General features: G+C 42.4%; 4 protein-coding genes across 4 annotated transcripts; all 4 read left to right on the top strand.

The window, feature by feature from the left end:
* The first annotated feature begins 28 nt into the window (after nt 1-28).
* CSUI_005518 (uncharacterized protein) lies at nt 29-925 on the top strand. Its single transcript, XM_068065694.1, has one exon. It carries the CDS (start codon nt 150-152, stop codon nt 324-326), a length of 177 nt encoding a protein of 58 aa, XP_067922330.1. The 5' UTR covers nt 29-149; the 3' UTR covers nt 327-925.
* A 62-nt stretch (nt 926-987) lies between these two features.
* On the top strand, nt 988-1,514 carry CSUI_005517 (uncharacterized protein). Its single transcript, XM_068065693.1, has one exon. It carries the CDS (start codon nt 1,223-1,225, stop codon nt 1,364-1,366), a length of 144 nt encoding a protein of 47 aa, XP_067922329.1. The 5' UTR covers nt 988-1,222; the 3' UTR covers nt 1,367-1,514.
* Nucleotides 1,515-1,875: 361 nt separating this feature from the next.
* CSUI_005516 (uncharacterized protein) lies at nt 1,876-2,702 on the top strand (the record flags this gene model as incomplete). Its single annotated transcript, XM_068065692.1, has 1 exon — nt 1,876-2,702. A coding segment is annotated over one exon (327 nt), but the record flags the coding sequence as incomplete, so codon positions are not given.
* Nucleotides 2,703-2,781: 79 nt separating this feature from the next.
* CSUI_005515 (poly(adp-ribose) glycohydrolase) lies at nt 2,782-11,814 on the top strand. Its single transcript, XM_068065691.1, has 5 exons — nt 2,782-5,352; nt 6,837-8,017; nt 8,885-9,907; nt 10,492-10,784; nt 11,169-11,814. Exons 1-5 carry the CDS (start codon nt 4,226-4,228, stop codon nt 11,340-11,342), a joined length of 3,798 nt encoding a protein of 1,265 aa, XP_067922327.1. The 5' UTR covers nt 2,782-4,225; the 3' UTR covers nt 11,343-11,814.
* Nucleotides 11,815-12,230: the final 416 nt, after the last annotated feature.

The following is a 12,230-nucleotide window of genomic DNA, read 5'->3' as shown; positions in this document are numbered from 1 at the left end:
AAGAAAGAAAGAAGGCAAGAGAAGATTCCACGGATTAAATACCTAGACGACGGGCGTCTGTTGGTTCTTCTCTCACTTCAAATAGCGACGTTTGTTTTTTCCTCGGGATTATCTTCCCGCTCTCCTCTTTACCATCATCTCGTGGCCCCATGACACCTATGTCGCTTAAATACGGTTGCGACTCTCTCTCTCTTCTTTCTTCGGCTTTTCTTCTGTTCTTTCTCACGTTCTTCTCACCTGTCTTTTCTCTCTTTCTCTTACACACTCCACACACACTCGTCTTTGTCGGCTGCGGTCGTTTCTCCTTGAAAGAATGGAGTTTATGATGAAAGACGAAGAGGGAGAAAAAGGGCAAAAGACTTTCTCCGCTGAAAAATGACACCTATGCAGTAGTAGGAGAAGCACTCTTTCTTTTTTTCTTCTTCTTTCTCTTTCTCTTTTCGTCTTCTTTCTCCTTCCTTCCTATTTCCTCCTAGCCTGAGCTTATACAGGCGTCTATCTGTCTACAAGACACCTCGTCTCTTTTACAGAGACGGTTCAGGTGATGCGCGACGGAGAGAAAAGGAAACGTGCGCACTGTCTGTTGTGAAAGAAGACGGAAGAGGTGAAGAAGACAGCTATCCTTTTTAGATAGTAGAAGCAGGAGTAGATTGCATGAAGAAAAGAAGAAGAAGAAGAAAAGCAATGAAAGACTTCTGAGTGAGAAAGAGGGGAAAAGAAGAATGGTCGAAGAGATCACTGCGAGAAAGCTTTAGATCTTTGCCTAGTTGTCTAGCAAGGAACTTCACAGAGTTATAGAGAGGAAGAAAAGCTCTTCTTCTATTATTAGAGAGATAGCTGAAAGGCCTGTATGTAGGTCTTGTTGCCTGAGGGAGAAGGTTGGACTTCTCTCACGCGATCGAGTAAAGAAGGGGAGAAGTAGGAGATGAGCTTTCCTTCTTTTCTCCCTCTCGCTCTCTTTTAACTTCACTACGTCTCCCCTGTTCAGGCCCACACACACGAAAAAGGAATGAAAAGAAGAAAAGAGAAAGCGAGGAAAAAGCAGTCCAGTTCGGTACTCTATACATAGATACAAAGGTGTGTACGTATGTATAGAGAGATGTATAGACACTTGATCAATGAGATATGCATGTAAATATATATGTGACTTGTAAGGATTTCTGTTCTCTTCGGCAGATGAAGAGCCCCTCTCTCATTTCGTCTTTCAGCCGTTTCTCCTTAGATGCAGAGGCAGCCATATGGGAGTGAGAGAAAGATCGCAAGAAGAGATCTATTTTTTGGACTTCTCGCTCTCGTATCTTTTCAAAGAGATAAGCTTCTTCAGGGAGTTACTCCGTTACGCCTGAGGAAGGAGAGAAGAATGTAGACAGGGAGGATACACAGAAGTATATGTGCATACATGCAAATACATGTGTATGTGTACATAGACTTTGCCTCGTATCATGTGGTATGTATCCAAGCATATACATAGATACACTCGGGGAGTCCCTATATATCCATGTTCTATAGACACTTCGCGATGACAAGGAAAACGAAAGACGCGGAGAAATAAAGAGACTCTTTTTCGACCAGACCTATCCTATCGTAACTGAGACATGAAGATCTCCCTGCAAAGATGGGAGAAAGAAAGAAAGACAAATGGAAGTACATACTTCATGCAGAGATAGATCTGTCTCACCCTTTGCATGTCACCATCGGAAGAATCCGAGTATAGCTATCGACGTATAGTATGTATACATGTATATACCTGTATATATCTCTCCTTCTATGGAAGTACCACCATGATAAGAAACGTGAGCCTTTAGCCTTCCGTACATCTTTTGTACACACGCCCCAAGAGGAGAAGAGAAGCTTAACAGATTGATAGAGAGATAGGAATAGATCAGCAAGAAGTAAAACAGTGTACAGAGTCCCATGAGAAACGTAAGCCATTCATCCTCAATACATACAGGTTCCCCCAAGTCGGCAGATGCCTCCGAAGAAGTCCTCCAGGAAAGATAGATGATAGCCACCATCGAAGTCTCCCCGATTTACATCTTGCAAGATGGCTAGCATATAGAGATAGATACAGTCTCTACAGGTACAAACCATGTATACGTACATCTACCTATGTCAACAGGTGTAAAGGTCATCCGCGGCAAGTAGAACTCGGATGGATCGATCTTCTCTATTCACGAAGGGCGTGTGACACGCAGTACTGTTAACGACGGAGACGCGTCGTAGGTGGCTCACCGAAGGCCGCTCGCGATAGGGCATACAGGGCGACGGCGCAGAGTCGCATTTAGGGCTTTTACAATATGTATACTTCTCTTCTTATCGTGACGGTACGGAGAAGAGAAAACAGATATACCGATCTGTACAGATGTGAAGTGTATGTAGAGCAGATAGATGTATGACTCTCTACTGGCGGGAAGTTACGCGGAGTAGAGAGTGCGATTCATGTGAGAGAACAAGCAGAGACGCTCCCCGGGGTGTATGTACGTCTTGTCGATACTGCATACTAAGAGAGTGTCTGCTGTGTATCTTCTATCTAACATAGCTCGCTTATCCCAGTGGGAAGTAAAGTATTCAGGTGTCTTTCATGAGGGAAGGTTCTTCTACATACTCCATGTCCCCAACTTCCGTAAGACCGTATATGACGATCTTCCTCTTCTTTTTTCTTTCCAAACTTTTTCCTCTTACACGCCAGCATTAATCCAGTCTTCTTGTCTGTACATACACCCGGCACCAGAGAAGGAGAGAAGAGAGAGAAAGAGAGAGAAGCGAGCATACAGACTCACAGACAGAGAGACAGGTGCCTAGTCCTAGTGGTGAAAGCTGGTCTTGCTGCTAGATGCAGATGGACGTGTTACCCTCCCCCCTTCTTTTCTCCCTTTTCTCTTTCTGCCTCTCTCTTTTTTCTTTTCTTTCTCTTTTTTCTCTCAGACCGTGAGGCTTTCCGTTAGGTAGGAGAAATAGACTTCTTGTCGCTCTCTCTTGTCTCGTTTCATACTTCGTCTTTTCTTTCTTTCTTTCTTGGCTGAATGACTGACCGAGTGTGCTCCGAAGGAAGGAATCGATTTTGTAAGGAGGAAGAAGAAGAAGATAGAAGGACAAGAGAGGGATGCACTGCATGTGAAGGCGAAGGAGTGGTTTCTCTCTAAAAGAGAAATGAAAGAAAGGATCTGAAGGAATCTCCTCTTCTTCTTTTCCACGGTTCTTCTTCTTTCATAGCTGGAGAGAGAAAAAGAACGGAGGGACAGATGGATTGAAGGAGTGAATGCGTCGAGAACTAAACATGCTCTTCAAAGTAGTATTCATTCTCTCTCCTTTCCTTTAGTCATTCAGTCATTTGTAATAGATCGTCCTCTATCTGTCTATCATTAAACTTCTCTATCTTCTACCCATCCATCTGCGATCTCACTCGGGATAGCTGGAGAGGCTTCAAGGGAAGCCAAGTAGACAGATGAAAAGAAAGAAAGAAAAGGATAGACAAAGAGTGAAAGGGACAGAGAGAGAGAAACAGGAAGAAAGAGAAAAGGGAGAGAGAAGGTCTAGGATTTGTCCCGGAGAAGTTGCTTTCCTTGCCGTCAGTTTTCTGCCCTTTCTTTGAATCTCTTCTACCGTCTTTGCCCTTCGTTCTTCTCTTCTTCTTCTCTTCTTCTTCTTTTTCTCTCCTATCTCACTCATTCTTCTTTTCCTTTATCTATATAGGTGTATATGTATCTAAATGTGTAGATCCTTCTTTGTCTATCTCTTCCTTTCTTCTCTTTCTTCCTTTCTTTTCTCCTTTTTATTCAATCACGGTGTATGTACACCTGCCTTCGTTTGGCAACTGTACGTACACCTCAGGTTCCCTGCCTTAGAGAGATAGAGGCTTCCCCTCGTTCTTTCACCGGCATTATTTCCCATTAGATTTTCGAAGTCATCTAAAATTTCTCAGGCATGATTTGACTTTTTCTTCTTATTCTCCTTCGTTCATCCCTCCTTCTTCTTCTTCTTCAAGTGTTTCTTGTGTGTACATACACCGCAAGAGCAAACAAGCCATTATAGCTTCTGTCTCTACAGCATACACCGCATTTGAACGGGTGTCCCCAACTCTCTTGTGTCTCTCTTTCTTTCACCCCTGCTTTCTTTTTTGTGCCCCACCTCATCTCTTTCTTTCTTTCCTTCTGCTTCTTCTGTTCGGCTCGTCCGTTTCTTTTTTCGTTCTCTTTTCACCGTTCTTTCTTTCTTTCTTTTCAAAATGAGGCACTCTCTTCTTCTGTATCATCATCTTCCTTCTTCAACTCAGTATTGGCCCGCTATTTCAGCTGTTCTCCGTCGGTATCTTTCTGCCTTCTATCCGTCCCTCTATACTTTCTATCGTGAAGAGAGGTCGAGAACCTTCTCTGCTGCTAAAGATGAGAGAAAAGAAGAAAGAAGAAGACGAACTCCAGGAGCAGAAAAAGAACTAACCACTGGTCCTACCTATTCTGAAGCAAGCAGAGGAGACCTTAGAGAAAAGGAGAGAGAGAGACAGAAGGAAACCGATGTAGAAAAGGAAGATGACAAGGCTGAAGCTAAGGATAGAGGACCAAAAGAGAAGAAAAAAGAAGAGGAAGAAGATGAAGAAGAAATACGTAGGAAGTTGAAGGAGTTTATCTTTGCTGAAAAAGACGAAAGAGAGAATGACAGGGGGGGGGATAGAAAGAGAAGGAAGATGACGTGTGAGGATTTCGCCCAGTTTCTTGTCGATCTCCAGACAGAAATTCGCCTCTTTTCTTCTTCTTCTTCCTCTTCTATTTCTTCCTTTTCCTCTTCTTCTGGTCCTTCTTCTTTTCAGCAGGCAAAGAAATCTGTTCCTCCTTCTCTTCCTTACTTCCACTCCCAGTCATATCAATCGAAGATCTTAACGCTCTTTACTCGCCTTCCTTCCTCTGTCTGTGAAGATTTCTTTGCATTTGCTTTACCTCGCATGATGTTTCTCTGCTTGGAATCTCCTCTTATCTTTCCTTCCTCTTCTTCTTCTTCCGATCTTTCTCAAAGTCTCTCTTCTGAAGAAAAGGAAAAAGAGAAAGAAGAAGAGAGAAACGTCAGGAGTCACGGCGAAGCAGAAGATGAAGAGACACAACAAGAGACACTCAAAATTTCCTTCTCTTCTTCACTGCCTCCTCTCGGGGTCTCTCGACTTCAAGATGGCTCTTCTTTTCCTCTTTCGAAAAATCGAGATCTCCCTCTTCTCACATTCCTGGACGCAGGTCAGCTGGAGAGTCTCCATGGCGCTGAAGGGAAAGATGACGAGAAAGAAGAAGAAAAGATCAACAAGAGAACAGGTTCTTCTTTCTCTTCTTCTTCTTCTCCTTTGTCTTGTTTCGACAGAGAAGTTGAAATGTCGGCAGGAGAAGGCTTCGTGCTTCTTTCTCTTTCTTTCTTTTCTCTCATTCCTCCTCCTTCGTTTCAACCTCTCCGTCATCTCCCAGATCCCAATTTCCTCTCTCTCTTCGAATATACAGGCAAGAAAGAATGATAGAATGACAAAGCAAACAAGAAAGAAGGCGAGGAAAGAGAAGAAATAGGACAGCTTCAAGAGGACGAAGAAGAAGAAGAAAAATCTCCTGTTTCTTCACTGGTTCCCAACAGAAATCTCTCTCTTTCTCTTCCTCTCTCTCTCTCCTCTATCCTGGAGATTCCGAGGTCGTTAGCGCCCTAACTATCTCCCTGCTTTACCGTAGTCGGCCATACTAAAGCAGGCTAACACTGGCACCTATACATAGATCCATACATTTCTACACATATCTCTCTCTCTCTCTATCTCCTATCTAGACATGTCTATGTCTACGTGTATATTTGACGGATGTACTATGTTCATGTCTCTCTAGGAGGATGGCTGCCTTTTTTCTACATCGGTTGATATACATACACTCATACACGTATATATGTATACACCTGTATATATATATATATATATATGATTAGATGGATGATAAACAGGAGATTAAAGAAGAAGATTTTTATGTATGGAAACCCTACCTAGATGTGTAACTGTAAGTCCATAATATATCTATACCTCTCTCTATATGCGATAGGCCTGTTTGAAGAGAGACAGCGGAGCAGGCAGGGATCTACGGGTCCACCTCTGTCTCTCTCTCTTTGTATCTATCTATCTATCTCTATCTATCTCTTTCTTTCATTGGAACTTGGGAGAAGTAAACGATGGGAGAGAAGCTGCGGGATGTGATAGAAAGGAGAGAAGAAAGAAGAGAAGACATGCATCCCTTCAAAAAAGGAAGACTAGAGAGGAGGAGCGATTGAAGGGTTTCTTTTTTCTTTCTACTTGTGAACTCCTGCGGTTGATGTGTCTGATGTATATAGGGACTGACCAGCTGAACAAACTGCATTGCTATCTCAGGTACACAACATACAAAGAAAGAAAGAAAATAAATTAACGCTTTCTTCCTCTGTCTCTCTTTCCCCTCCAGTTTTCTCCCGGTGTACATACACCTCGCCTAGTAGCAAGGTCTACAGTATACGTACATGTGGGCGCACGTGGTCCTCCCTACTTGGACAAAAGCACTCCATCCTGTCTATACATACACAGTATCGGGCCAATATAGAGATGTTTATGATAGTAACTTCACAGTCTAGACTTTCTTGTCTTCTTCCTATTCCTCTACGTCTATTTTGACGGGATGGATCTACAGCTGTATCTGTAGATCTCTTTCTCACTCTTTCGTTATTTCTCGCTCTTTTTTTCTTCTTTCTTTCCTTCTCACTCTTTCAATCTTTCGTTCTCACTCTTTCTTTCTTTCCTTCTCACTCTTTCTTTCTTTCGTTCTCACTCTTTCATTCTTTCTCTCTTTTGTTTTCTTCTTTAGGTATTTTTTATCGATGTCGGCAGCTTTGACGGGATATCATTTGAAGTGTTCTCTTCACAACTTGCCTTTTCTTCTTTTTTCTCCTCCTCCTCTTCTTCTCTCTTGTAGAGAAACTTCAGCTATGGGGAGAGCCCTCATGAGGCTCATGACCTCAGAAGTTGAAGAATTCTCTCATCTCTACTCTTCTTCTTCTAGTCAGGAATCTTCTCAGGAAGAAGAGAAGAAAAGAAGAGGAAATTGCTTAAAGGAGAAGACTAAAGATGAGAAGAGGAACGATAATGAAGAAAGGAAAGAAGATCATGACGAAGAAGAAAGGAAGAAGAACAAGGAGAAAGAAAAGGAGAAGGATATGTTGTTTCTGCCATCGCCGTCCTTCTTCAGTGCTTTTTTAGTACAGAGTGTACATACACCTTGGATGCTTCAGATGCCTGCATGCGCAGTCTTAAGAAGTCTTCGTCTCTCTCGGTCTTGTTCTTCTCTCTCTTCCCCATCTTCTTCTTCTTCTTTCTCTTCTCGAGATTCTTCTCCATCTACAGTGCTTTCCTCTCAGAGAGAAGGAGCTGAGAGTAGAGCTGTCCCTTCAACACTACACACCGAGATAACTCATGAAAAATCTCCTTCTCCCTCGCCTCTCCTCTCCGTCAATACAACTGCGAGAGATGAAAGAAAAGAAGAAACTAAAAGCAAAGAGGAACGAAATGAAGGAGAAATGACTGCTAGTGGTCCCAAGAATGAGGAGAAGCTTCAAGACGATGAAACTCTTCAGAAGAAAAGACGGCTGTCTCCTCCACCTTGTTCTTCTTCTTCTTCTCGTTATAGCTCTGCATCTCCAGAGAATTCTACCACTGTCCGTTCAGGCGTCTCTCTCGATTCTCATTCAGTAGGAGAAGGAGAAGAAGAAGAAAGGAGAGAAGGAAGAGAAGAGGCGAGGGTGGGGGATAAGAGAGAAAGAAGAAGGGAGAAGTTGAGAAGTCTCTTTTCTTTATCTTGTACCCCTTTCTCATCTCGTCATTCATATGCAGTAACCGCGGATAGTCTGGCACATCGAGAGGATCTTCTTCTTCCTCTCGAAGAACTCAAAGAAAAAGCAGAGAAGGATGAGGGGATCGATGCATCGAGACATCTTGAAATTTTAGCAGACTTCGCTAATCAGTGGATCGGCGGAGGAGCTCTCGCTAGAGGTAACCCAGACAAGAGCAACTTCTGTCTCTCTCTTCTTCTTCTCCTCTTCACTGCTTTTCTCTTTATCGACAACGAGGTAGATACGTCCTTCTTATGTTTCAACAGCGATATAGAAAGATAGATTAGAGATAGTCGAAGATAGGTAAATAGATTGAAGATAGACAGGTAGACGGATTAAAAAGAGATACCTAGATAGATAGGAAGATAGATCTGAAGTGGCAGGTAGATATATCCTACGTATATACCTTAGGGGAGGGGGTTTGCTATAAGGAGAGGTTCCTCTCTCGTTGGTGTGAAGAGCTTTTTCCTTCTTGGATTTCTTGAAGTCGTTAGCACCTAACGAGAAATACACACTTGCCGGAGTTATGATGTACTGTATTTGTCTTACAGTAGGATTCCAAATAGAGAGAGGTACGCATGAGACAGGCAGAGATCTAGGTGCAGGTGTGAAGAGATCTGCAGCGGAGCGTCAGTCTGGATCCGTGTCAACGATTACTTTGTGTATTTAGATTGGTGTGAGTGGAAATGAGAAGAAGAGAAAGATAGATGTAAATTTTGTTGAGATAGAGAAGATGAACTGTGTTGATTTGGCGGGTGTACATGCTACACCTCCATTCAGGTGTATATACACCTCACAGCACCCAGGTGCATGCGCAACTCGTGATGAGGTGCATAAACTTCTTGTAATGAGATGTCAACGCGCATGCATTCCTCGGATCAACGCCAGCCTTCTCTCTTTTCTTTGTGTCGTTCTTCTTCCTCGAGAACACCTGGGAGAAGACGTACTTCTGTTCGTTTCCTTTCTTTCTTTCTTTCCCTTTCTTTCTCTTTCTTTCTTTTTCTTTCTTTCTTTCTTTCTCTTCTAGGCTGTGTCCAGGAGGAGATCTTTTTCGCAACGCATCCAGAGCTTCTTCTTCTTCGCTTCTTTCAGCAGCGCTTGAGTGTGAATGAGACATGCGCGATGTCTGGAGCGATGAGGTTCTCAAGATATTCAGGCTATGGAGAGTCTTTCACATGTCTTTTGAACTCCTCTTCTTCCTCTTCCTCTTCTTCTCCTACTTCTCCTAGGTCTTCGTCTGATACAAAGCACCGCTCACTCACATTGATGGAAGACGAGGACACGATGAAGGAGAAGATGAAACAGAAAGGGAATGACGTGTCTGAGGCTGTCCGTTTTTCTTCTCTTTCTTCTTTATCTTCTGCTTGTCTTGGCTCTTTTCTGAGAAGCAGACTAGGGGACTTACAAGGCGTAGAGAACGTCGATTGTCGACCTCTCTTCATTTCCTTTCTCCCTTCTTCTTCTTCTTTGAACTCCACCCCTACGACACAAGACCGAAGAGAAGAAGAGCGTGAAGACGTGCAAGAGAAGGAAAGAAGAGAAAGAAGAAGAGATGAAGAAGAAGGAGAAGAAGAAGAAGAAAATAAGAGAGTCGTGAAGTCGGTTGAAGTGTGCACTCTTATTACAGGTCTGGATGCTCAGAGATATGCAGGGGTGGGAAGCGCAGGTGGAGGTCACGCGCTTCTTCCTTTCCATCAGTACGAAGTCTTTCAGATGCTAAGAGAAATCAACAAAGGCATTTCTGCTCTCACTTTCTCTCCCGGAGAAGATTCGAAGTATGAGGTGTATATACACCAGAACTATTGTCAGCGGTTTGATCAGCTCCATCAAAAGTACCTGAACTTGAAACCTCATTCCAGGTCTTCTTCTTCTTCTCCTTCTCAATGGCTATCATCTTCTCATGGAGACTCAGTGGCGCTTTCTCGATCTACTCACGAGAAGAGACAACAAGAGAAAGAAAAAGAAGAAGAGAGAGACAAGGAAGAGGAGGAGACACAGCTTTCCGTCGATTCGGAAAAGAAAAGAAGACTGAAGAGACCTTTTGTCACAGGTAAGAGAAAGTTTAAAGGACAAAGAAACAGAAAAAGCCAGCTGTATGTGGTACTCCTTCCTCCCCTCTCTCCTTCAGCTGGATTGTCTCTTCTTCGTTTCTTTCATTCTATCTTTTTTCTTCTTTCTTCTCTCGTGTTTTGTCTTCTCTTTTCTCCATTCTTTGGTACTAGATGATGCATGGTCTAACTAGGGTGAGAGGGGGATTCCACGCACTGCGATAGGAGACACAAGAGAAGCACCGTTTTCTTTCGGAATAGAAGTGCACCTATCTCTCTCTCTCCTCTCGTCTCCTCTCCTCTCTGTCTCTTCTGTTTTGTGTCTCTTCTTTCTTTCTTTTCCCAGTCCTCCTCCTGTACAGTCATCTTTCTCTCCTCCCCTCTTTGGCAGGTTCTTCTCATCTCTTCTTCAGTCTCCGAGTGAATCTACCTATCTTTTATCTTTATGACTATCCGCCCAACTTCCATCTACCTATCTAACGTTTATCTATCTATCTATCTATCTTCGATCTATCTTTAATCTATCTTTAATCTATCTATCTTTACTCTTTGTATGTATGTTTATTTTTCTTTTGTTTGTCTGTAGGCAACTGGGGCTGTGGGGTCTTCAAAGGAGACCCTCAGTTGAAATTTTTCCTTCAGTGGATAGGAGCGAGTCTGTTGAAGAGATCTCTCGTCTATCATGCACATGGAAGACCCGAGTTGATAGGAAACCCACGGACAGAAAGAAAAGAAAAAGACAAAGAGGAAGAAGTAGTAGTAGACGGAAAGGGAGAAGGTAGAGGATCAAGGAGAAAGGAATGGCTGCTAAAGCCTTTAGTTGAAGAGCTCGTCAAAAATAAATGCACTGTAGCGCAACTCTGGAGATCTCTTGTTAAGGTAAACAATCCATCTAGAGTCTATCTCTCTATAGTCTGTCTTTAATCTACGTTCATCTATGTATCTGTCTTTGATCTATCTATCTATCTATCTATCTATCTTTTTTAGTCTACCTCTCTATCTTCAATCTACCTCTCTGTAGCTCTTTATCTTTAATGTGTCTTCGATTCATTCATCTATCTATCTTCAATCCATCTTTGGCCTATCATCTATCCCTGATATATCTACTGATCTGTCTTTAATCTATCTATTCTGTTTACCTTTATGCATGTGTGTATAGATAGACAGATAGATAGATAGGTGCAGCACTGAACCTAAGAGCGGAAACTTTTCTTCTGCTTGGTCTATCTTCTTTCTCTTTGTCTCTGTCTCTGTCTGTCTCAGGGATCCGTCACCTCTTCTTCTCCGGGAGACGTATGTGCATTGAGTAAAGAAGGTCCATTCAATTACATAGGAAACCTTCTTGCGACCGCCTCTTCTTCTTCTTCTCTCTCTCCTGCTTCTTCTACTTCTCGTGTTAATCACGAAGGGAGAAAAGGAGAAAGAAGAGAAGAATGATCTTGGAGACTTCCATAATGAAGCGAAGAAAGAAAGAAAGAAAGAGTGACGAAGTTAAGAGTGATATGAATGATCAAGATGCATATACATAGATACCCACCTCACTTCAGACTACTGGAGATATAGAAGAAGAAGAAGATAGCACGCATGCAATTCCATGGAATGTATGAAAGACTTGGTCGTTGTTTTCCTTAGTCTTCCTTGCTCCGCGAAGGAATGTGTCTTATCAAGGAAAGACTGCCATTCAATAGAAGTGAAGACACTATCCAAGGTACCTCATACATATTTATGTAAACATATATGTCGATAAGCATGCATGAGAATACATGAAGGGACTCTGCCTTCTTTCAGCTTTCTCTTGTCTTTCTCAGTCTTTTTCTTAATGCGTCTTGAAGAATAGTCTCGGAGAAGCTCTGAAAGTCTTTCTTTCATTCTTCTCTTTGCTGTTACGCCAACACCCTAAAGACAGGGAGAGATAAAGAAGAAGAAAAAGAAAAAAAGAAAGATGTAATATATATATCTACAATCTATCTATCTATCTGTCTTCAATCTATCTATCTTTCACCTGTCTGCCTTTAATCGATCTATCTATCTATCTGCCTTTAATTTAGATATCTATCTGCCTGCAGTCTATCTATCTATCCGCCTTCAATCTATCTATCTATCTCTGTTCAGTCTATCTGTAGATTTATGTCTCTTCTCTCTCTGGCTTTTCTAAGAAGGAGGAGAAGGAGAGAACTATGTGGTGTCTACGTATCTCTCGATCTTAGTCTACCTGTGTACAAATCTAGCTATCTCTCTTTATCGTCCTTTCTTCGCCTTTAAGACGAAAAAGAAGAAGAAGATGTATACACTTGATTACAGTGTGCACTTCGACAAAATAGAAAA

This window comes from Cystoisospora suis, assembly GCF_002600585.1.
Source record: "Cystoisospora suis strain Wien I chromosome Unknown contig_2672, whole genome shotgun sequence".
Lineage (NCBI taxonomy): Eukaryota > Apicomplexa > Conoidasida > Eucoccidiorida > Sarcocystidae > Cystoisospora > Cystoisospora suis.
The sequence above is the reverse complement of the archived record's forward strand: the minus strand, read 5'-3'. Positions and strand labels throughout refer to the sequence as shown.